General features: G+C 37.8%; 1 protein-coding gene across 1 annotated transcript in view; it reads left to right on the top strand.

The window, feature by feature from the left end:
* Positions 1–25,306, top strand: part of CHM (CHM Rab escort protein) — a 260,707-nt gene that overhangs the window by 35,129 nt on the left and 200,272 nt on the right. Inside the window, exon 2 of the mRNA XM_043570858.1 lies at positions 530–596. Coding sequence (XP_043426793.1) covers positions 530–596 — 67 coding nt within the window. The remainder of the gene's footprint in view (positions 1–529; positions 597–25,306) is intronic.

Raw genomic sequence — 25,306 nt, 5'->3', positions numbered from 1 at the left:
TGGCTTTGGAGTTAGATTTGGTTTCAAACTTCAACAATAGAAAAAAATGTTAAAGCATTAGGAAACAAGTTAACATATTTGCACCTCAGTATTTACTTTCTAAAATGTGTATGCCAGTGGTGCTTCTTTCTCGGTATGGTTGAGAAAATGAGAGGAGCTAGTGTGGGAACGTAACTCCTTTAATAACAAAGTGCTATATTAATAATATTTTGACAATTGCTCATTTATGGAAATTTGCATACAAAAAGAATTTCAGTATAGTACTTGATTTAAAAAAAAATCTCTTCCACATAATAAAATTCTTAGTATAAGCAGTATACATTTAGCAAATATCCAATGGTATAATAGTATAAACTTTATCATTTTGAATATAAGGATGAGCCTCTTTTGTTAAACTCCTTTTATGCAGTGATGGCATGCATTGAACTATTTGTATAATATATAGCATGTATTATAAGCTATATTATAAGTGAATATATATATGTATGTATTTTTACATTATAAGTGATATAGGTGTGTGTTTTCATAGGTTTGCCTGAATCCATCACTGCAGCTGCATGTTCAAGAAGTGGCCAGAGGGTTCTGCATGTTGATTCGTAAGTTTATCAATGGTAGCATTAATACTTCCTAAATATCTCTATACAGAATCATAATAAATACACACATGTGTGTGTTCATATGTGTCTATATTATGTATAAACTATTTAAGTTAGAAAAATGATTGCAATTGTTTTAGTTTCACCCAAAATACGTGAAATATATAAAATACAAGGTTTACAGTTTACTCTTCGAAGTAGTGATGTTTTCTTTGAGAATTAACCAAATGTAGCATAATTTTTTTCACGAGTGATTTTGTTTTTTAAATGATAAATAATTAATCCAAGAGACTGGGAAATCTCACACTTGCTTTTTTTCATATATAAGCGTGAGGCTGTATACAACCTGTATGTTCTATTTATTTTGGGTTTCATATTTTCTTTGTTTTTGAAGTATATTTCACATACAACATCATCTTAGTTTCCAGTGTATGACATAATGATTGGACCACTTTCATACATTGGAAAATATCACCACAATAAGCCTAGTTACCATCTGTGACCAAAGTTAAAACATTGTATTTTTTTGTGATAGGAATTTTTAGGATTTATTTTCTTAGTCTTTCAAATTTGCAATATGGCATTATTCAGTATAGTCACCATGCTGTACGTTACATCCTCATGACTTACTTTGTAATTGGAAGTTTGTGCCTCTTGGTCCCCTTAACTTATTTTGTATATACCCCCCCAACCTGTACCCCTCAGCAACCAATAATCTGTTCTCTGTATCTATAACATTTGTTTTGTTTTGTTTTTCTTTTATAGATTCCATCCACATTTAAGTGAAATCATATGGTGTTTGCCTTTCTCTGACTTACTTCACTTAGCATAATACCCTAAGGTTCTATCGATGTTGTCTCAAATGGCAAGGTTTCATTTTTGTTTTATGGCTGAGTAGTATTCCTGTGTGTGTGTGTGTGTGTGTGTGTGTGTGTGTGTATGTACGTATGTATAATCCTTTATCCATTCATCTATCAGTTTATACTTAGGTTTTTTTTTTCTCCATATCTTGGCTATTGTAAATAATGCTACAGTGAACATAGGGATGCATATAAATTTTTGAATTAGTGTTTTCTTTGGATAAATACCCATAAGTAGAATTACTGGATCATATAGTGGTTCTGTTTTTAATATTTTGAGGAAACTCCATACTGTTCCCCCTAGAGGCTGTACCAATTCACATTCCTCCCAACAGTGCATGAGGATTCCCTATTCTCATCTTTACCAACACTTATTTCTTGATTAAAAAATTTTTTTTTAATTAAAAAAAATTTTTTTCTTTTAATTTTTTTTTTCAACGTTTATTTATTTTTGGGACAGAGAGAGACAGAGCATGAACGGGGGAGGGGCAGAGAGAGAGGGAGACACAGAATCGGAAACAGGCTCCAGGCTCTGAGCCATCAGCCCAGAGCCTGACGCGGGGCTCGAACTCACGGACCGCAAGATCGTGACCTGGCTGAAGTCGGACGCTTAACCGACTGCGCCACCCAGGCGCCCCTAATTAAAAAATTTTAATTCTGATATAGCTAACAATGTTATTAGTTTCAAGTGTACAGTATAGTGATTCAACAATTCTCTATATCACTCAGTTCTCATTAAGATAATTGTATTCTTCATCCCCTTCACCTATTTCACCCAACACCCCACTCACCTCCCCTCTGGTGTTTATTCTTTATATTTAATAGTCTGTTTTTTTATTTGTCTCTCTTTCCTTTGTTCATTTGTTTTGTTTCTTAAATTACACATATAAGTGAAAACATATGGTATTTTTCTTTCTCTGTCTGATTTCATATAGCATTATATTCTCTAGATCCATCCATGTTGTTGCAAATGGCAAGATTTCATTCTTTTTTTGGTGGCTAATATTTCTGCGTGTATGTGTGTGGGTGTGTGGGTGTGTATTCTTTATCCATTTGTATATCTATGGTCACTTGGGCTGCTTCCATAGTTTAGCTATTGTAAATAATGCTGCAGTAAACATAAGGGTGCATATATCTTTTTGAATTGGTGTTTTCATATTATTTGGGCAAATATCCACTAGTGGAATTCCTGATTATATGGTAATTCTCTTTTAATTTATTGTGGAACTTCCATACTATTTTCCACAGTGGTTGCACTGTTTGCATTCAAACCAGCAGTGCACAAGGGTTCCTTTGTCTCTACATCCTTGTCATACTTGTTTCTTGTGTTTTTGATTTTAGTGATTCTGACAGATGGGAGGTGATAAATCATTGTAGTTTTGATTTGCAATTCACTGATGATGAATGATGTTGAGCATCTTTTCATATGTCTGTTGGTCATCTGAATGTCCTCTTTGGAGAGATGTCTGCTCATGTTTTCTGACCATTTTTTAATTGGGTTAATTGTGTTTTTTTGGAGTTGAATTGCATAAGTTCTTTCTATATTTTGGATACTAACCCTTTATCAGATATGTTATTTGTAAATATCTTCTGCCAGTCCATAAATTCCTTTTAGTTTTATTGATTTTTTTCCTTTGCTGTGCATAAGCTTTTTGTTTTGATGTAGCCCTAATAGTTTATTTTTGCTTTTGTTTCCTTTGCCTGAGGAGACATATCTAGAAAGATGTTGCTACAACTGATGTCAGAGAAATTACTGCCTGAGCTCTTTCATAGGATTTTTATGGTTTCTGGCCTCCCATTTATGTCTTTAATCCATTTTGAATTTATTTTTGCGTATAATGTAAGAAAATGGTCCAGTTTCATTTTTTGCATGTAGCTATCCTGTTTTCCCAACACCATTTGTTGAAGAGACTGTCTTTTTCCCATTCAATATTCTTTCCTGCTTTGTTGAAGATAATTAACCATATAATCATGAGTTTATTTCTGGGCTCTATTTTCTTCCATTGGTCTATGTGTCTATTATTGTGCCAGTACCATACCATTTTGATCACTACAGCTTTCAGTGTGTCTTGAAACTGGGATTGTGATACCACCAGTTTTGTTCTTTTTGAAGATTGCTTTCGCTATTCAGAGTCTTTTGTGATTCCATATAAATTTTAGGATTGCTTGGTCTAGTTCTGTGAAAGAAGCTGTTGGTATTTTGATAGGGATTGCATTAAATGTGTAGATTGCTTTGGGTAGTATGGACATTTTAATGATTATTTGTTCTTCTAGTCCATGATCATGGAATATCTTCCCATTTGGTTGTATCATCATCAATTTCTTTCCTCAATGTTTTATGGTTTTTAGAGTACAGGTCTTTTACCTCCTTGGTTAAGTTTATTCCTAGATATTTTATTATTTAAAAAAATTTTTTTAAATGTTTATTTATTTTTGACAGAGAGAGACACAGAACATGAGCGGGGGAGGGGCAGAGAGAGAGGGAGACACAGAATCCGAAGCAGGCTCCAGGCTCTGAGCTGTCAGCACAGAGCCCGTCGTGGGGCTGGAACTCACAGACCGCAAGATCATGACGTGAGCCGAAGTCGGATGCTCAACCAACTGAGCTACCCAGGCGCCCCAGTATTTTATTATTTTTGGTGAAAGTGTAAATGGGATTGTTTTTTAATTTCTCTTTCTGCTTTTTCATTATTAGTGTACAATATCAATTGGATCTTTGTATCTTGTGATCTTACTGGATTCATTTATTCTAGTAGTTTTTTGGTGGAGTATAGTATTACGTCATTGACAAAGAGTGAAAGTTTTACTTCTTTCTTATCAATTTGGATGCCTTGTATTTATTTTTGTTGTCTGATTGCTGTGGCTAGGACTTCTAGTACTACGTTAAATAAATGTGGTGAGAGTGTACATCCTTGTCTTGTTCCTGATCTTAGGGGGAAAGCTCTGTTTTTTCCCCACTGAGGATAATGTCAGCTGTGGGCCTTTTCACATAAGGCCTTTATTATGTTGAGGTATGTTCCTTCTAAACCTACTTTCATGAAGGTTTTCATTGTGAATGTAAGTTGTACTTTGTCAGATGCTTTTTCTGCATCTGTTGAAATGATTGTATGTATGGTTTTTATTGCTGCTCTTGTTGATGTGTTGTATCATGTTGATTGTTTTGTAATTATTTTTTCTTTTGAGATTTTTATTTTATTCATCTTTTAAAACTTTTATTTTTTATTTTTTTAATGTTTGTTTATTTATTTTTGAGAGACCAAGAGAGAGTGTGAGCAGGGGAGTGGCAGACAGAGAGGGAGACACAGAATCTGAAGCAGGCTCCAGGCTCTGAGCTGATAGCACAGAGCCTCATGTGGGGCTCGAACTCATGAACCACAAGATCATGACCCAAGCCGAAGTCAGATGCTTAACCAACTGAGACATCCAGGCGCCCCTCTTTTATTAATCTTTTGTAGCTATCTTGCTCAATACCAAATTAGTCAATTTATGTGTAGCACTATTAAGTTGTCTCAAAGTGTTCAACCTAGTTTTCATAGAATTAACATTCTTTCTGCTCATAATTCACATAACATAATTACATAATTAAGAATTAGGTACAAACAAAACTGATGATTCATAGGACAGAAGTCATTTGGAGACAAAGGAGTTGTCAGAAGTCTGCTAGCCCCCATTGTCTAGCACATCGTGGCAGGCAATGTTATACTGTATAGAAGGAGTAGGAAGTGCCAGTAATCTTCTTCAATGGATCTTCAGTTAAGAAGTCAATTAAGTGATCTTCTACTTGGACCTAAAATGTTAACAATGGTAATTTCTAGTAAAAGTAATTTTATTTTATATATAAGATGGATTATTTGTGGAATTGTATCTATTAATTTTGCTTAGATGATAATGCATGAATTGAACAAATTTATTTTATCCAAATAATGTTCAGATCCTATAAACTTGTTCTTATTCTTCAAAACTTACTTATATATTTGTCAGTGAATTTATTTAAAATGAGAAAAATATCAGTGACTGACTACTCTTGTTCTGTATGTAAATTATTCTCTACTTTGGATCAGAAATACTGCCAGACTAGAGATTACTTGGAAAAGAGTCAGGAATGTTGACTCAGAGTTCATCTAGACTGCAATGAAACCTGCTCTACCTCATAGATTTTTATTGATCAAATTGCTCATTTCTGGCAGACCCAATTCTCTCCTTCCTTTGTCCAGTGATAAATAAACATTGACATTCATACTAAGTCTCCTTTTCTAGATCAAGTGAAAAAAGTACCAATTTTTTAATTCCAGTATATTCAACATATAGTGTTATATTGGTTTCCGGTATACAATATAATGATTGAATAATTCTATACCTTACTCAGTGCTCATCACATGATAAGTGTACCTTAATCCCCTTCACGAACTGTTTCATCCATCCCCCATCTCACCCTCCCTCTGGTAACTGAATGATTTTTTAAATTTATTGTTGTATTTGGTTTAGTAATATTTTCTTGATGATATTGGCATCTATATTCCTCAGAGTTATTAGCCTATAGTTACCTTTTTTTGTGGTGTTTTTATCTGGTTTTGGCTTCAGGATAATGCTGGCCTCATAAAATGAATTTGGAAATTTTCCTTCTTGTATGTTTGGGATAGTTTGAGAAGAGTACGTATTAAATCTTTAAATGTTTGGTAGAATTTGCCTGTGAAGCCGTCTAATCTTGGACTTTTGTTGGGTATAGGAGTTTTTTGATAACTGATTCAATTTCTTTGCTGGTAATCTGTTCAAATTTTCTATTTCTTCCTGATTCAGTTTTGGAAGATTACATGTTTCTACATATTTATCTTTCTTCTAGGTTGACCAATGTGTTGGCATATAATTTTTCATAATATTCTCTTATAATTCTCTTAGTATTTCTCTGGTGTTGTTTATTTCTGTTCTTTCATTTCTGATTTTGTTTATTTTAGTCTTCTCTTTTTTTGATGAATCTAGGTAAATGTTTATCAATTTTGTGAGCTTTGCAAAGAACTAGCTCCTGCTTTCATTGATGTGTTCTATTGTATTTTTAGTTTATGTTTTATTTATTTCTGCTCTGATGTTTATTATTTCCTTCCTTCTTCTGGTTTTGGGTTTTGTTTGTTCTTTTTCCAGCTCCTTTAAGTGTAAAGTTAGGTTGCTATTTGAGATTTTGCTTGCTTCCTGAGGTAGGCTTGTACTGCTATAAACTTCCCTCTAGAACAACTTTTGCTGCCTCCCAATGAGTTTAGATTGTTATGTTTTCATTTGTCTCTATTTTTTTTATTTCTTCTTTGGTTTCTTGGTTGATGCATTCATTGTGTAGTAGTATGTTATTTAACCTCCATGTATTTGTGCTCTTTCCAGATTTTTTTTTAATGTTGTTTTAGCCACTGAGTTTATTGTAATTTATTATGGCAACTACAGAATTTGACATCAGTATTTATTTTTTTGTGGTCACCTGTGCTTTCATTTATTTATTTACTTTTTAAAATTTAAGTCCAAGTTAGTTGACATACAGTGCAATAATTACTTCAGGAGTAGAGTTTAATGATTCATCACTTGCATATAATAGCTGGTGCTCATCCCAGCAAGTGCTCTCCTTAGTGCCCATCGCCCATTTAGCCCATCCCCAGACCCAGCACCCCTCCAGCTACCCTCAGTTTGTTTTCTGTATTTAAGAGTCTCATTGTTTGTCTCCCTCCCTGTTTTTATCTTATTTTTGCTTCCTTTCATCTATGTTCATCTGTTTTGTTTCTTCATTTCCACTTATGAGTGAAATTATATGATATTTGTCTTTCTCTGACTTATTTCACTCAACATAATACACTCTCATTCCATTCACGTTGTTGCAAATGGCGAGATTTCATTCTTTTTGATTTCTGAGTAATATTCCATTTGTGTGTGTGTGTGTGTGTGTGTGTGTGTGTGTGTGTGTGTGTGTGTGTGTGAGTGTATACATCTTTATCCATTCCAAGATTTTTTCTTGTGGCTGATTTCTGTTATTATATTGTAGTCAGAAAAGATGCATGGTATGATTGATTTTTGTTTTCGAATTTGTTGAAAATACATGGTCTGTTCTAGAGAATCTTTCATGTGAACTTGCAAAGAATGTGTTCTGGTGTTTTAGGATTGTTCTGAATATATCTGTTAGATCCATCTGGTACAGTGTGTTATTCAAAGCTATTCTTTCCCTTTTGATTTTTTGTTTGGATTATCTGTCCATTGGAATGTTAAAGTCCCCTACTATTAATTAATTAATTCCTTTATGTTTGTTGTTAGCTGATTTACATATTTGGGTGCTATCATGTTGGGTGCATGAATATTTGCATGTAATTTTTATATTTTCTTGGTGGATTGTTTCCTTTGTGATTATATATATAGTGTAATATATATAGTGTCCTTTTTTGTCTCTTGTTCTGTTTTGTCTGAGAGAACTACTGCTAGCCCAGCTGTTTTTCCACATCTATTTGCATGATAAATGCATCTCTGTCCCTTCACTGTCTATCTGAATGTGTCACTTGATCTGAAATGAGTCTCTTGTAGGAAGCATAAAGATGGGTTTTATTTTTTTTTTTATCCATTTTGGCAACCTGTGGCTTTTGATTGGGGTGTTTGGTCCTTTTACATTCAATGTAATTATTGATAGATAAGTGTTTATTGCTATTTTCTTACTCATTTTATGGTCGTTTTTGTAGTTCTTCTCTGTTCCATTCTTCCTTTGCTGTCTTCTGTCTTGGTTAGTTGGCTTTCTTTAGTAATATACTTGGATTCCTTTTTATTTTTACATATCTATTGCTGGTGTTTTGAGGTTACCATTCTGTTTGTATGTAACATCTTACGCATATAGCAGTCTGTATTAAGTTAATGATTGCTTAAGGTTGAGCTCAGTCTTTACTCCTTTACCCCCTAATGTTTTAGGTATATGATGTCATACTTTACATCCTTTTTTTTGTGTGTGTGTATGTGCATTTCTTGACTGATTTTTCTAGGGATACTTAATTTTATTGCTTTTCTTCTTCCTATTTTCTTACTCCTGCTTATGGTTGGTCTTTTCCACTCAGAGTCTCCTGTAAATATTTCCTTTTGGACTGGTTTAGCAGTCATAAATTCCTTTGACTTTTGCTTGTCTGGGAAACTATCTCTGTTTCTATTATGAGTGAGAGCCTTGCTGGATAGAGTATTCTTGGCTGTGGGTTTTTTCTTTCAATACCTTGAATGTATCATGCCACTCTTTTAAGGCTTGCCACGTTTCTGCTGAAGAAAATCATCAGATAGTGTTATGGAATTTCCCTTATGTGTAACTGGTTTCTTTTGTTGCTTTGAAAATTATCACTACTTTTTGCCAGTTTAATTACTGTATGTCTTGGTGTGGACCTCCTTGAGTTGATTTTCTTGGGGAACCTTTATGCCTTCTTGATCTGGATTTCCATTTCTTCAGATTCAGGAAGTTTTCAGCTGTTGTTTTTTTCAAATAAATTTCCTGCCGCCTGTTTCTCTCTTCTCCTTCTCAGATCCCTATAATGTAAATGTTATTATATTTGATGATATTGCTGAGTTCCAAAATGTATTTTCATTTATTATTATTATTTTTTTGTCTCTCCTGTTCACTTCAAATACTTTCCATTACTCTGTTCTCCAGGTAGCTGATCCCTTGTTCTGGTTTCTCTTGTCTGCTATTTATTCCCTCTAGTGCATTTTTAATTTTAGTTATTGAGTTCTTTATCTCTGATGGGTTCTGTTTTATGTTTTCTATCCCTTTGTTAAGGGTTTCACTGAGATCCTCCAGTGTTTTCTCAAGTCTAGTCCATATCTTTATGACCATTATGTTAAATTCTTTACCAAACGTATTATCTCTGTTTTGTTTAGCTTTCTTTGCTGGGATTTTGTCCTGTTCTCTGTCTCCTCATTTTGTATAATTCTCTGTGTCTATTTCTGTGTGTTAGGAAAGTCAGCTATGACTCCTTCTCTTGAAAGTAGTGGCCTTATCTAGAAGAGGTCCTGTAGTGCTCTGTAGTATAATGTTCCCTGTTTAACAGAACCTGACACTTCAGGAGTATCTGCTATGTGTGTTGCATGTGCCATACTGTTGTGGCTGAGTTGCTTTTCCATTCAGTCCAGTCATCTCTGATGGCTCTCTTTGCCTATTATGTTGGTTTGCTCCTTGTGTTGTTAGTTGGCCAGTCTTGGGCCCCCTTGGGCTTGAGTTGAGTCAGACCAGGCATTTGCCAGAGATCCAGTAGTAGTACCAAAATGCTGGGTAGATTCCTTGTGTTGTCCCCTGAGAAGCTTTCATTGGTGGTCAGGGCCTGCAGTCAGACCAGTTTTCTGCCCCCTGCCCACCATGGGGGCTGTCCTCAGAGTGTTGTGTGTGATTATTTTCCCCTCTTCCCAGGATACAAGTCACTTTAGAGTTGTGCTGGTCCCTGTAGGGGATGCTCACACCTTCTCCATGCTTGTGGCCCTGCTTTGGATGGGCTCTGTTCAAGGACATATTGAAGGGGGAATGTCTGCAGGAGAACACAGGGGCGGGGCTTGCTGTTTGCTGGTTAGCAGGTGTAGGGACTGTGCTTGTTCCTATAATTGTTCATGTGTCTAGGCTGGGAGGTAGCGGAGGGAAAGGGTGCCTGCCAGCTCCTTTGTTCCTGGAGAAGTCTCCCAGCAATCCTTGCCCATTCAGCACAGGCTCTGAAATTAGTAAATAAATCTCCTTCCCATATACCCTAGGTGTTTTTCAAACTGCTGTTTCTGCACTGTATCTTCACAGGGCTACTTGTTGTGCTGTCTCTTTAAGGGCAGGGACCTAGTTTCCTATAGCCCTCATGGCTCTCCTAGAACCAAGCCTGCTGATTTTTAAAGTTCCTGATGTGAAGCCATGCTGATTGCAAAATTATGCCCTTCTGGTTTTCAAAGCCAAGTGTTATGGGGATTCATCTTCCCCATGGGAGCTCCCTGTTGCGACCAGCGCAACAAACAGCGAGATCAGGGTCCTGAGGGTAGGGGAATGTAAGAAAGAAAAGAAGAGAAGAGAAGCCAGTTTGGGAACAGGAGGGTCCCCTGGGCTGATGGCCCAAGTGACGGCTTTATTGTTGCTGTACACAATCTTTTATATCAAGACTCTTATGGATCAGGTCATTCTAAGAATAAACAGGTTTCACATGATCGCTGCCAGCCAAAACATTTAGTTCTGTGTACCTTGTGAACTTTCTAAACGGGTCACAACAAGACCTTGTTGATAGATTGCTAGCAAAACACAGTTCCCATGTTTGTTTCTCTTTGACCCGGGGTAGAAAAAGGGGGGTAACATTACTGCCAACACCCACAGACCACAGGCTTCAGGAATTAGATTTCTCAGCCTTGACAAGGCTTTTGGTATGCCTTTGCAAGTGGGGGAATGGGAGGGGGAACCACCGGGTTGGCTGAATCAACAGGGAGCCGTTGCTCAACCCGGTCTCAGCCTGGCACTGGGGTCCGGCCTCCCACAGTTCCCCATGCCTGGGGAGCCCTGGTGTGAGGGTCTGTTTCTCTCCCCCTTTTACCCTCTCCTTCTCCTTCCTCCCTAGGACAGTCCAGGGGTTCCTTTAGCTCTGGACCACTTCTCTGCCCTTCTTACCCATTCCAATGTGGACTCTTCTTCTCTACATTTTTCTGAAGAAAGTCTGTTCTGTCAGGTCTTGAAGTCATTTTCTGGGTTTTACAACAATGTGGGTGTTATCTGTGGGATGAGGTAGCTTAGGATCTTCCTGCTTTGCCATTTTCTCCAAAAGTTCCTCTTGGATTTTTGATAATAGCCATTCTGACAGGTATGAGGTGGTATCTCATAGTGGTTGTGATTTGCATTTCCCTAATGATTAATGATATTGAGCTTCTTTTCATGTGCCTGTTGGTCATCTGTGTGTCTTTGGGAAAATGTCTATTTAGGTATTCTGCTCAGTTTTAATTGGGTTATTTGTTATTTTTGTGTTGAGTTCTTTTTATTTAAAAAAAAAATTAAATGTTTTTATTTATTTTTGAGACAGAGAGAGACAGAGCATGAGCAGGGGAGGGGCAGAGAGAGAGGGAGACACAGAATCCAAAGCAGGCTCCAGGCTCCAAGCTGTCAGCACAGAGCCCGACGCGGGGCTCGAACTCACGGACTGTGAGATCATGATCTGAGCTGAAGTCTGAGGCCCAACTGACTGAGCCACCCTGGCGCCCCAAGTTGTTCTTTTCATATTTTGGGTCTTCTCCCCTTATTATCATTTGTAAATATCTTCTCTTTCAATAGATTACCTTTTATTTTGTTGATGATTTACTTCACTGTGCGTAAGCTTTTTCATTTAATGTAGACCCATTTGTTTATTTATTTTAGTTAAAAATTTTTTTTTTCTGAAATTTATTGACAAATTGGTTTCCATACAACACCCAGTGCTCATCCCCATCCCAAAAGGTGCCCTCCTCAATACCCATCACCCACCCTCCCCTCCCTCCCACCCCCCATCAACCCTCAGTTTGTCTCAGTTTTTAACAGTCTCTTATGCTTTGGCTCTCTCCCATTCTAACCTCTTTTTTTTTTTTTTCCTTCCCCTCCCCCATGGGTTCCTGTTAAGTTTCTCAGGATCCACATAAGAGTGAAACCATATGGTATCTGTCTTTCTCTGTATGGCTTATTTCACTTAGCCTCACACTCTCCAGTTCCATCCACGTTGCTACAAAAGGCCATATTTCATTTTTTCTCATTGCCACGTAATATTCCATTGTGTAAATAAACCACAATTTCTTTATCCATTCATCAGTTGATGGACATTTAGGCTCTTTCCATAATTTGGCTATTGTTGAGAGTGCTGCTATGAACATTGGGGTACAAGTGGCCCTATGCATCAGTGCTCCTGTATCCCTTGGATAAATTCCTAGCAGTGCTATTGCTGGGTCATAGGGTAGGTCTATTTTTAATTTTCTGAGGAACCTCCACACTGTTTTCCAGAGCGGCTGCACCAATTTGCATTCCCACCAACAGTGCAAGAGGGTTCCCGTTTCTCCACATCCTCTCCAGCATCTATAGTCTCCTGATTTGTTCATTTTGGCCACTCTGACTGGCGTGAGGTGATACCTGAGTGTGGTTTTGATTTGTATTTCCCTGATAAGGAGCGACGCTGAACATCTTTTCATGTGCCTGTTGGCCATCCGGATGTCTTCTTTAGAGAAGTGTCTATTCATGTTTTCTGCCCATTTCTTCACTGGGTTATTTGTTTTTTGGGTGTGGAGTTTGGTGAGCTCTTTATAGATTTTGGATACTAGCCCTTTGTCCGATATGTCATTTGCGAATATCTTTTCCCATTTGTTGGTTGCCTTTTAGTTGTGTTGGTTGTTTCCTTTGCTGTGCAGAAGCTTTTTATCTTCATAAAGTCCCAGTAATTCACTTTTGCTTTTAATTCCCTTGCCTTTGGGGATGTGTCGAGTAAGAGATTGCTACGGCTGAGGTCAGAGAGGTCTTTTCCTGCTTTCTCCTCTAAGGTTTTGATGGTTTCCTGTCTCACATTTAGGTCCTTTATCCATTTTGAGTTTATTTTTGTGAATGGTGTGAGAAAGTGGTCTATTTTCAACTTCTGCATGTTGCTGTCCAGTTCTCCCAGCACCATTTGTTAAAGAGGCTGTCTTTTTTCCATTGGATGTTCTTTCCTGCTTTGTCAAAGATGAGTTGGCCATACGTTTGTGGGTCTAGTTCTGGGGTTTCTATTCTATTGCATTGGTCTGTGTGTCTGTTTTGGTGCCAATACCATGCTGTCTTGATGATGACAGCTTTGTAGTAGAGGCTAAAGTCTGGGATTGTGATGCCTCCTGCTTTGGTCTTCTTCTTCAAAATTCCTTTGGCTATTCGGGGCCTTTTGTGGTTCCATATGAATTTTAGGATTGCTTGTTCTAGTTTCGAGAAGAATGCTGGTGCAATTTTGATTGGGATTGCATTGAATGTGTAGATAGCTTTGGGTAGTATTGACATTTTGACAATATTTATTCTTCCAATCCATGAGCAGGGAATGTCTTTCCATTTCTTTAAATCTTCTTCAATTTCCTTCATAAGCTTTCTATAGTTTTCAGCATACAGATCCTTTACATCTTTGGTTAGATTTATTCCTAGGTATTTTATGCTTCTTGGTGCAATTGTGAATGGGATCAGTTTCTTTATTTGTCTTTCTGTTGCTTCATTGTTAGTGTATAAGAATGCAACTGATTTCTGTACATTGATTTTGTATCCTGCAACTTTGCTGAATTCCTGTATCAGTTCTAGCAGACTTTTGGTGGAGTCTATCGGATTTTCCATGTATAATATCATGTCATCTGCAAAAAGCGAAAGCTTGACTTCATCTTTGCCAATTTGGATGCCTTTGATTTCCTTTTGTTGTCTGATTGCTGATGCTAGAACTTCCAGCACTATGTTAAACAGCAGCGGTGAGAGTGGGCATCCTTGTCGTGTTCCTGATCTCAGGGAAAAAGCTTTCAGTTTTTCCCCGTTGAGGATGATGTTAGCTGTGGGCTTTTCATAAATGGCTTTTATGATCTTTAAGTATGTTCCTTCTATCCCGACTTTCTCAAGGGTTTTTATTAAGAAAGGGTGCTGGATTTTGTCAAAGGCCTTTTCTGCATCGATTGACAGGATCATATGGTTCTTCTCTCTTTTTTTGTTAATGTGATGTATCACGTTGATTGATTTGCGAATGTTGAACCAGCCCTGCATCCCAGGAATGAATCCCACTTGATCATGGTGAATAATTCTTTTTATATGCCGTTGAATTCGATTTGCTAGTATCTTATTGAGAATTTTTGCATCCATATTCATCAGGGATATTGGCCTGTAGTTCTCTTTTTTTTACTGGGTCTCTGTCTGGTTTAGGAATCAAAGTAATACTGGCTTCATAGAATGAGTCTGGAAGTTTTCCTTCCCTTTCTATTTCTTGGAATAGCTTGAGAAGGATAGGTATTATCTCTGCTTTAAACGTCTGGTAGAACTCCCCTGGGAAGCCATCTGGTCCTGGACTCTTATTTGTTGGGAGATTTTTGATAACCGATTCAATTTCTTCGCTGGTTATGGGTCTGTTCAAGCTTTCTATTTCCTCCTGATTGAGTTTTGGAAGCGTGTGGGTGTTCAGGAATTCGTCCATTTCTTCCAGGTTGTCCAATTTGTTGGCATATAATTTTTCATAGTATTCCCTGATAATTGTTTGTATCTCTGAGGGATTGGTTGTAATAATTCCATTTTCATTCATGATTTTATCTATTTGGGTCATCTCCCTTTTCTTTTTGAGAAGCCTGGCTAGAGGTTTGTCAATTTTGTTTATTTTTTCAAAAAACCAACTCTTGGTTTCGTTGATCTGCTCTACAGTTTTTTTAGTTTCTATATTGTTTATTTCTGCTCTGATCTTTATTATTTCTCTTCTTCTGCTGGGCTTAGGCTGCCTTTGCTGTTCTGCTTCTAGTTCCTTTAGGTGTGCTGTTAGATTTTGTATTTGGGATTTTTCTTGTTTCTTGAGATAGGCCTGGATTGCAATGTATTTTCCTCTCAGGACTGCCTTTTGCTGCGTCCCAAAGCGTTTGGATTGTTGTATTTTCATTTTCGTTTGTTTCCATATATTTTTTAATTTCTTCTCTAATTGCCTGGTTGACCCACTCATTCGTTAGTAGGGTGTTCTTTAACCTCCATGCTTTTGGAGGTTTTCCAGACTTTTTCCTGTGGTTGATTTCAAGCTTCATAGCATTGTGGTCTGAAAGTAAGCATGGTATAATTTCAATTCTTGTAAACTTATGAAGGGCTGTTTTGTGACCCAGTATATGATCTATCTTGGAGAATGTTCCATGTGCACTCGAGAAGAAAGTATATTCTGTTGCTTTGGGATGCAGAGTTCTAAATAGATCTGTCAAGTCCATCTGATCCAATGTCTCATTCAGGGCCCTTGTTTCTTTATTGACCATGTGTCTAGATGATCTATCCATTTCTGTAAGTGGTGTATTAAAGTCCCCTGCAATTACCACATTCTTATCAATAAGGTTGCTTATGTTTATGAGTAATTGTTTTATATATTTGGGGGCTCCGGTATTCGGCGCATAGACATTGATAATTGTTAGCTCTTCCTGATGGATAGACCCTGTAACTAGTATATAATGTCCTTCTTCATCTCTTGTTACAGCCTTTAATTTAAAGTCTAGTTTGTCTGATATAAGTATGGCTACTCCAGCTTTCTTTTGGCTTCCAGTCGCATGATAAATAGTTCTCCATCCCCTCACTCTCAATCTAAAGGTGTCCTCAGGTCTAAAATGAGTCTCTTGTAGACAGCAAATAGATGGGTCTTGTTTTTTTATCCATTCTGATACCCTATGTCTTTTGGTTGGCGCATTTAATCCATTTACATTCAGTGTTATTATAGAAAGATACGGGTTTAGAGTCATTGTGATGTCTGTATGTTTTATGCTTATAGTGATGTCTCTGGGACTTTGTCTCACAGGGTCCCCCTTAGGATCTCTTGTAGGGCTGGTTTAGTGGTGACAAATTCCTTCAGTTTTTGTTTGTTTGGGAAGACCTTTATCTCTCCTTCTATTCTAAATGACAGACTTGCTGGATAAAGGATTCTTGGCTGCATATTTTTTCTGTCTAGCACCCTGAAAATCTCGTGCCAATTCTTTCTGGCCTGCCAAGTTTCAAAAGAGAGATCAGTCACGAGTCTTATAGGTCTCCCTTTATATGTGAGGGCACGTTTACCCCTTGCTGCTTTCAGAATTTTCTCTTTATCCTTGTATTTTGCCAGTTTCACTAGGATATGTCGTGCAGAAGATCGATTCAAGTTACGTCTGAAGGGAGTTCTCTGTGCCTCTTGGATTTCAATGCCTTTTTCCTTCCCCAGTTCAGGGAAGTTCTCAGCTATGATTTCTTCAAGTACGCCTTCAGCACCTTTCCCTCTCTCTTCCTCCTCTGGGATACCAATTATGCGTATATTATTTCTTTTTAGTGTATCACTTAATTCTCTAATTTTCCCCTCATACTCCTGGATTTTTTTATCTCTCTTTTTCTCAGCTTCCTCTTTTTCCATAACTTTATCTTCTAGTTCACCTATTCTCTCCTCTGCCTCTTCAAGCCGAGCTGTGGTGGTTTCCATTTTGTTATGCATTTCGTTTAAAGCGTTTTTCAGCTCCTCGTGACTGTTCCTTAGTCCCTTGATCTCTGTAGCAAGAGATTCTCTGCTGTCCTGTATACTGTTTTCAAGCCCAGTGATTAATTTTATGACTATTATTCTAAATTCACTTTCTGTTATATTATTTAAATCCTTTTTGATCAGCTCATTAGCTGTTGTTATTTCCTGGAGATTCTTCTGAGGGGAGTTCTTCCGCTTGGTCATTTTGGATAGTCCCTGGCGTGGTGAGGACCTGCAGGGCACTTCCCCTGTGCTGTGGTGTATAACTGGAGTTGGTGGGCGGGGCTGCAGTCAGACCTGATGTCTGCCCCCAGCCCACCGCTGGGGCCACAGTCCGACTGGTGTGTGCCTTCTCTTCCCCTCTCCTAGGGGTGGGATTCACTGTGGGGTGGCGTTGCCCGTCTGGGTTACTTGCACCCTGCCAGGCTTGTGATGCTGGGGATCTGGCGTATTAGCTGGGGTGGGTAGGCAAGGTGCACAGGGGCAGGAGGGGCAGGCTTAGCTTGCTTCTCCTTAGGTGATCCACTTCAGGAGGGGCCCTGTGGCAGCGGGAGGGAGTCAGATCCGCTGCCGGAGGTTTGGCTCCGCCGAAGCGCAGAGTTGGGTGTTTGCGTGGAGGGAGCAAGTTCCCTGGCAGGAACCAGTTCCCTTTGGGATTTCGGCTGGGGGATGGGCGGGGGGGATGGCGCTGGCGAGCGCCTTTGTTCCCCACCAAACTGAGCTCTGTTGTCAGGGGGCTCAGCAGCTCTCCCTCCCTTTGCCCTCCAGCCTTCCTGCTTCCCGAGCAGAGCTGTTAACTTATGACCTCCCAGACGCTAAGTCGCGCTTGTTGTGGGAACACAGTCCGTCAGGCCCCTCCGCTTTGGAAGCCAAACTCGGGGGCTCTGCTTGGCCGGCGAGCCGCCCCTCCGCCCCGGCTCCCTCCCGCCAGTCCGTGGAGCGCGCACCGCCTCGCCGCCCTTCTCACCCTCTTCCTTGGGCCTCTCGTCTGCGTTTGGCTCCGGCGACTCTGTTCTGCTAATCCTCTGGCGGTTTTCTGGGTTATTTAGGCAGGTGTAGATGGAATCTAAGTGATCAGCAGGCAATGCGGTGAGCCCAGCGTTCTCCTAAGCCGCCATCTTGCCCAGCTTTTTCAATTTATTCTAAAATTTTTTTTAATGTTTATTTTTGGAAGAGAGAGAGAAAGAGAGCGCATGCGCGTGCACACGCATGCGTGAGTGGGGGAGGGGCAGAGAGAGGAAGACACGGAAGCAGACTCCAGGCTCTGAGCTGTCAGCACAGAGCCTGACGCAGGGCTCGAACTCAAGGATGGTGAGATCAAGACCTGAGCCAAAGTCAAACGCTGGACTGACTGAGCCACATAGGCGCAACTGTTTATTTTTGCTTTTGTTGCCAACACCTTTGGAGTCTGATCTAAAAAAATATTGCCAAGACTGAAATCAAAGAAATTACCATCTACATTTTTTTCTAGGTTTATTGTTTATGGTCTTACATTCAAGTCTTTAATCAACTTTGAGTTAATTTTTGTGTATGGTGTAAGATAGTGTTCTGGTGTCATTATTTTTCATGTGGCTGTCCAGTTTTCCCAGCACCATTTTTTGAACAGGCTGTCCTTTCCCCATTGTGTATTCTTGCCTCCTTTATTGTAAGTGAACTGACCATGTATGAATGGGTTTATTTCTGGGCTTTCTCTTCTGTTCTATTGATTGTGTGCCTGTTTTTATGCCAATGTGATACTGTTTTGATTACAGTAGCTTTTTCATATTGTTCAAAATTGGGGAGTGTGATCCCTCCAGCTTTGTTTTTTTCCCCTCAAGCTTGCTTTAGCTATTCAGGGTCTTTTGTGGTTCCATATAATTTTTAGGATTGTTTGTTCTGGTTCTGTGAAAATGCCATTTGAATTTTGATAGAGATTTCACTGAATTTGTAGATGGCTTTGAGTTAATTCTTGCAATTCATGAGCATGGAATATCTTTGTGTCTTCTTCAGTTTCTTTAATCAATGTCTTCTGGTTTTCTGTGTACAGATTTTTCACCTCCTTGGTTTAATTTATTCCTAGGTATTCTTTTTTGATGTGATTGTCAATGGGATTGTTTTCTTGATTTTGTTTTGATAGTTTGTTAGTATATAAAAGTGCAACATATTTTTGTTTATTTTGTATTCTGCATCTTACTGACTTCTTTTATTAGCATTAAAAGTTCTTTTGTGGAGTCTTTAGGATTTTCTTTATATAATATCATGTCATGTGTAAATAGTGACAGTTTTCCTTCTTCCTTTCCAATTTATATGCCATATTTTTCTTGCCTAATTCCTCTGTCTAGGACTTCAATACTGTGTAGAATAAAAGATGCAATAGTGAACATCCCTGTCTTGTTCTTGATGTTAAAGGAAAAGCTTTTAGGTTTTCATTCTTGAGTATGATTTTCACTGTGAACTTGTCAAATAAGGCCTTTGTTGTTTTGAGGTACATTCGGTATATATCCAGTGTGTTGGAAGTTTTGTAATCATAAATGGATATTGAATTTCATCAAATAATTTTTCTACATCTGTTGAGATGATCATACTTTTATGGTTCATACTGTTAATACTGTGTATCACTTTGATTTGTGGAGTTGAACCATCCTTCCATTTCTAGAATAAGTCCCACTTGATCATGGTATATTACCCTTTTAACATATTGTTGAATTTGGTTTGCTGATATTTAGTTGAGGGTTTTTGTATCTATGTTCATCAGGAATATTGGGACATATATATATATATATATATATATTTTACTTTTGTAATATACTTGACTGGTTTTGGTGTAAGCATAAGTGTAACTCTAAAATGAATTTGGAAGCTTTCCTCCTATTCAATTTTTTCAGAGAATTTGAGAAGGATAGGTATTAAATCTTTTTTGAATGTTGGTATGATTCATCTGTGAAGTCATTTGGTCTTGGGCTTTTGTTTATTGGGAGTTTTTTTTGATTCAGTCTCTTTATTAGTAATTGGTGTATTCAGATTTTCTATTTCTTTATGATTCAGTTTTGGAAGACTAATTTTCTAGGAATTTATCCATTTCTTCTAGGTTATCCAATATGTTAATTTTTATAGTAGTTTCATATATGTAGTGGCATATAATTTTTAATAGTAGTTTCTTATTATCCTTTTTATTTCTACGTTATCTAGTTTTAACTTCTTTCATTCCTGATTTTATTTGAGCCCTCTTTTTTTTCTTAATCTTGATAAAAGTTTGTCAATTTTATATATCTTTTTGAAGAACCTGCTCTTAGTGTCATTGATCTTTTCTCTTTTTTTAGTCTCTATTTCATTTATATCTGCTCTGATCTTTATTATTTCCTTCCTTCTACCAACTTTGGGGCTTTGTTCTTTTTTTCCTAGCTCCTTTAGTTGCAACATTAAATTGTTAATTTGAAATTTTTCTTTTTCCTTGATGTTGGCCTGTGTCACTGTAAATTTTTTCTTAAAACCACTTTTGCTGCATCTCCTAGATCTTGCTACATTGTATTTCCATTTTCATTTGTCTCAACGTATTCTTTTTTAAGGATTTTATTTTTTAAGTAAACTTTGCACCCATTGTGGGGCTCGAACCTACAACCCTGAGATCAAGAGTCACATGCTCCACCAATTGCGCCAACCAGGCATCCCATGTCTGAGTGTATTTTTGACTTCCTCATTGACCCATTATTTGTTCAGTAGTATGTTGTTTAATCTCCTCACATTCATGATTTTTTCCCCAGTTTTCTTATTGTAATTGATTTCTAGTTTCATATCACTGTAGCCAGAAAAGAAGTTTGATATAATTTCAGTCTTCTGGAATTTATTGAGGCTTGTTTTGTGGCTTAACATGTGAACTGTTTTGGAGAACGTTCCACATGCAGTTGTGAAGAATGCATATTCTGCTGGTTTGGGAATGAATGTTCTGTATATGTCAACTAAGTCCACCTGGTCTAACATGTCAGTCAAGGTCAGTGTTTCCTTCTTGATTTTCTTTGTGAATTCATTGATGTATGTGGGGTGTTAGTCCCTCATTATTATTGTGTTGCTGTCTTTTTTTTCCTTTTGGTCTGCTAATATTTGGTTTATATATTTTGGTGCTTGTATGTTGGGTGCATATATAATTACAAATGTTATATCTTCTTGCTGGATTGACACTTTTATCATTATGTAGTATCCCTCTGTCTTTTATTATTATGTTCTTTGTTTTAAAGTCTATTTTGTGTGATTTAAGTAGAGCTATAGCAGCTTTTTGTTTCCATTTGCATGGAATATACTTTATCACTTCAATATCAGTCTTTGTGTGTCCTTCCTTGTAAAGTGAATCTCTTGTAGGCAGCGTATAGATGGTCTTATGGTTTTATCCATTCAGCTACTCTGTATCTTTTGTTAGGAGAATTTAGTCCATTTGCCTTTAAAGTAATTATTGATTAGTATGCAGTTATTGCATACTAGTAGGTACATATTGAGAAGGACTGGACTTGTGAGACTCCTCTCTATTGTGTGCCCTAGCACCAGGGTAGGGTTTTTGGCAAGATTGTGCCTTTGCTTCTCCTACCATCTGGGTGTGGTTTTTTTATTCTTCATTGTGGAGAAGCACCTCATCTAGTTTTCACATATATTTCAGAGGGAAATGATCCATATGTAGGTTTGGTGTGTCCTTGGGAAGAGATTAATGCAGGATCTCCTGTTACTGACTTGCAGAAATCCTCTACCTTCTATTATTTAGATAAAGAAAAGAGTGGTCTCCTATAGGGGTGAGAAAATGTATATGAAGCATCAAAGAATCAAGTGTTGCCCTAGTTTTCTCCTTTCAATATTCTCCAACATTAAAGAGATTTCATGATATCCATGGCACTAATTTATGAGTGAAAGTAATTTTAATTTGCTTAACCCAATCTAGTGTTCAACATATTTTATGTTATTAAAGATGACATGATATAATAGCTATTATTTATGAAATGTTTGCTTAGTACTGTGTTAAATAGTTTGCAAATACTAAGTTATTTAATTCTTTTTAAAAAATGTTTAGTTTTGAGAGAGAAAGAGAGGCAGAGCGTGAATGGGGGAGGGGCAGGGAGAGAGGGAGACACAGAATCTTAAACAGTCTCCAGGCTCTGAGCTGTCAGCACAGAGCCCGTCATAGGGCTCGAACTCATAGATCATGAGATCATGACCTGAGCTGAAGTTGGATGCTTAACCGACTGAGCCACCCAGGTATCCCAAGTTATGTCTTATTACATTTCTGTAAAAGTAGTATATTTTTTCCTCTTTTGCAGATGAGGAAGCAAATTAAGAGAATTGAAATAACTTGTCCAGTGTCACATATCTGTTAGGGGAAGAACCAGGATTCAAACCCAGGTCCATTTGATAGCAAAGCCTGTGCCCTTTTACTAAGAGAAGCTGTAGGGTTGGAAAACAGACACAAATACTAGACTTCATGGTCAAGAGACCTGATTCAAGTCATGACTGTCACTGATTAGTTATGTGATTTAAGTTGTTTTCCTCAACTGTAAAATGTGGCTAGTTCACACAAGAGTCACTGCAAGGGTCCAGTAGGATACATGTAAACAGTTGAAGTATGGCTGGTGAGGTGTGACAGTAAAATGCAGCAGGTTTCCTAAAAGGCTTTTCCTTTGGAATCATTGTGAATATGTTCAGCCTTGATTTTGGAGGGAAGTGTAGGAAAAAATCCTTGGAATGAATTCACAAATTTTTATGGATTTGAAACAAATGCCATTTTATCTTCAGGTCACTGATGTCCTTTTTTAAAAATTAAAAAAAATGTTTATTTATTTTTGAGAGAGAGAGAGAGAGACAGAGTGTGAGTGGGAGAGAGACAGAGAGAGAGGGAGACACAGAATCTGAAGCAGGCTCCAGGTTTCGAGCTGTCAGCACAGAGCCCAACACGGGGTTGGAACTCATGAACTGTGAGGTCATGACCTGAGCCGAAGTTGGATGCTTAACCGACTAAGCCACCCAGTTGTCCCTAGGTTACTAAAATCCTAATAACAGAAGCTTAATTTGCAAATGACAATTCTTTAATAGGGAGAATTTTTTTTCCATAGAGTTCCAAAAGATGCTAGGTTGATTGAGACAGTTATTTGCAGAAATTTTGATAAACCAGCCCCTTTCTAGATATTACTAATTTTAACTTGTTTTATTCAGTGGGTTTGGATTAGGATACATTTCACACAAATTAGAAATCTACATGCAAAGGTAATTGATTGTACATACACATTTTTTCATTGCCTGTCTCCCTGCCTCCCTTCAGCCTCCTCCACTTGAGCAATTTCTTTAATATTCACCCTCTTTTGAAAAGAAAACATAAGAAAAATAGTTTTCTCTTATATTTTCTATTCTCATTTTTGTTTGTTTGTTTTTAACTTTGAAATGACAACTATCCCTACCTCCTTGGGGGTTTGAAGAATATCAATCAGGTTTACAGCTAGAAGCAGAATAATCACAGATTCGTCCTATAATTTCCTTTTTTCCCCATTAATGAAAACAGTTTGATTAGCTTTTCCATGACATAAGAAGGGTTAAATTTTAGGATCTGTGATTAGTCTCAAGTAGTGGAGAGGAAATTAGCAGTCCTCAGTCCTTGTCAGTTGTGTCCTCATTCTTGTCTATCTCTCTTCCTTCTTAGATTTGTCTGTAAACCTAGCTATGCCTCGCTGGCACTAAACTCTGGTAATTGCCAGTGAAAGGACATTGGAGACTCCTGTCAATGTGTTTTCCTGTATCCACACTTTGCAAGGAGAGGAGGAGAAGGATTACATACAAACCTATGTGCTAGGCACTGCTTTAAGTGCTTTTGTTCCTATTTTACAGATAAAGAAACTGAGGCTTTAAAGTTAAGGTTATTGGCTGAGGTCATGCAGCTAGTAACACGCACAGTGGGATTTGAACCAAGCTTCGTCTGATCTGAAAGCCTTGATTAATAGCACTGCATCAGTTCTCTTAGTTAACAGTTATTACCATGTATTAAGGGTTCCAAGATGACCAAACTAATGTCTAGCTCTAAAGTTGCTCCTAGTGAAGTCAGAGGAAACATTCATGTAGTTCTAATTACAGGACAGTATAACAGAGGTCTTATATAGAAGTATATGCAGAACTATGGAAGCACAGAGATTGTTTTTTTCTGGCTATAGACCTGCAAGCCTCACAGAAGATGATATTGGATTTGAGTAGTTCTGACTGGTTTGACTAATTTCATCATTAGTTTTGTGATGCTGTAGTATTTTGTGCATAGGGAGTGGCATTAATAAAAGCAGAGACTTGCAGGCACTTGACTCACTCAGGCAATGCTGAGTGGTTGGGGGTGATGTATTGGATGCGTGGCAGAGAAGGGCGATTTCCAGAGATATGGGTGGAGAGTGAAGTTGGAAGTTTTGAAGGGTCCTGTAGTGATGCTAAGGATTTCGGATTTGACTCTAGAGGCATTAGTGAGCCATTAAACATCTTTAAACCAGGTAGTGTGGAAATGTAATCTGCCAAGACCTGATCATATGGCTGTAATGTAGAGGTTAGATTGGAAGGAGAAGACACTAAAAACAAGGAAAACTTTGAGGCCACTAATGAATATATAAGATAAAAGATAGGGTCTGAAATAAGTCAGCAGTGGTAGGGATGGCAAAGATAGAAGGGTTTTGAGAAATGAATTAGAATTGACACAGTGAGGAAGGAATGATGAGTGAATTCAAGATTTTTTAGCATAGGCAGTTATAAGAATGGTATTGGTATTTAATGAAATGGGGAAACTGAGAGGTGAAACCAAATTGGGGATGGGTAAACAATAATAAAATTTTTTGACTTGTAGAGATTAAAGTTAATCAGAGATATTTAATGAATGGACTTGTCCAATAAGCTGATGACTCATCTGTATTTTCAGCTCCAAAATAGCTGTGAGTCTGGAGCCCACCAATCTGTTCAGATTGCAGATACCAATTTGTAAGTCATCAGCGGAGAAGTGATAATTGAGTCAGTAGGAATACATGAGATCACAGAGGAAAACAGGAATTGAGGGCAACCTTTTTACATTTACCTACTCATCTATCTGCTTTGGTTGTCTACAAGTGGATTTGAATGGGTGGACTAGTATCAATTACTAATAATTCTCAACATAGGAAGGTCTCCGTCCAGCTCTAATTACTGGGGACTCAGCCTGGTATTTCATTCTAGGAGACTGATGTGACTGCCAAAGCAACTTAATGTAGCCTCATGAGACACTTTTAAAACCAAATAAGGGCCTGGTCTTCCTCTCTAACATTAGATTTGCATAAACTACCAAGGAGGCCCACCTTCCTTGATCTTGGAATGAATATATGGTGAAAGGAGCTTGTTTTCTTGTGTGTCAGGTATGTGGAGCTTTTAGTAAATGAGAATTTGTGTAGAGAGTAAATTCAGTATATTCTCTAGTCTATTCTATTATTTGTCAACCAGGAAGGTAGAAATATGTCATGATTTTTTATAGTATTACAATCAAATTTAAATGGGATAAATTCCCTTTTAATATGCATTATATTTTGTAGTCTTTATAGCTGGCAAATCAACACTAGCAGACATAACACACTGTTATTTTTCTACTCTTATCTTATACAGAAAGATATTTGCACACATTAAAGTTGAGAAATGCAATAAAATTGGTTGTATTTTAGGTCCTGGAAATGAATAGTGCCTCCAGCTCTGGCAC

Source organism: Prionailurus bengalensis, chromosome X, assembly GCF_016509475.1.
Source record: "Prionailurus bengalensis isolate Pbe53 chromosome X, Fcat_Pben_1.1_paternal_pri, whole genome shotgun sequence".
Taxonomy (NCBI): Eukaryota; Metazoa; Chordata; class Mammalia; order Carnivora; family Felidae; genus Prionailurus; species Prionailurus bengalensis.
This window is presented reverse-complemented; position numbering and strand designations above follow the sequence as displayed.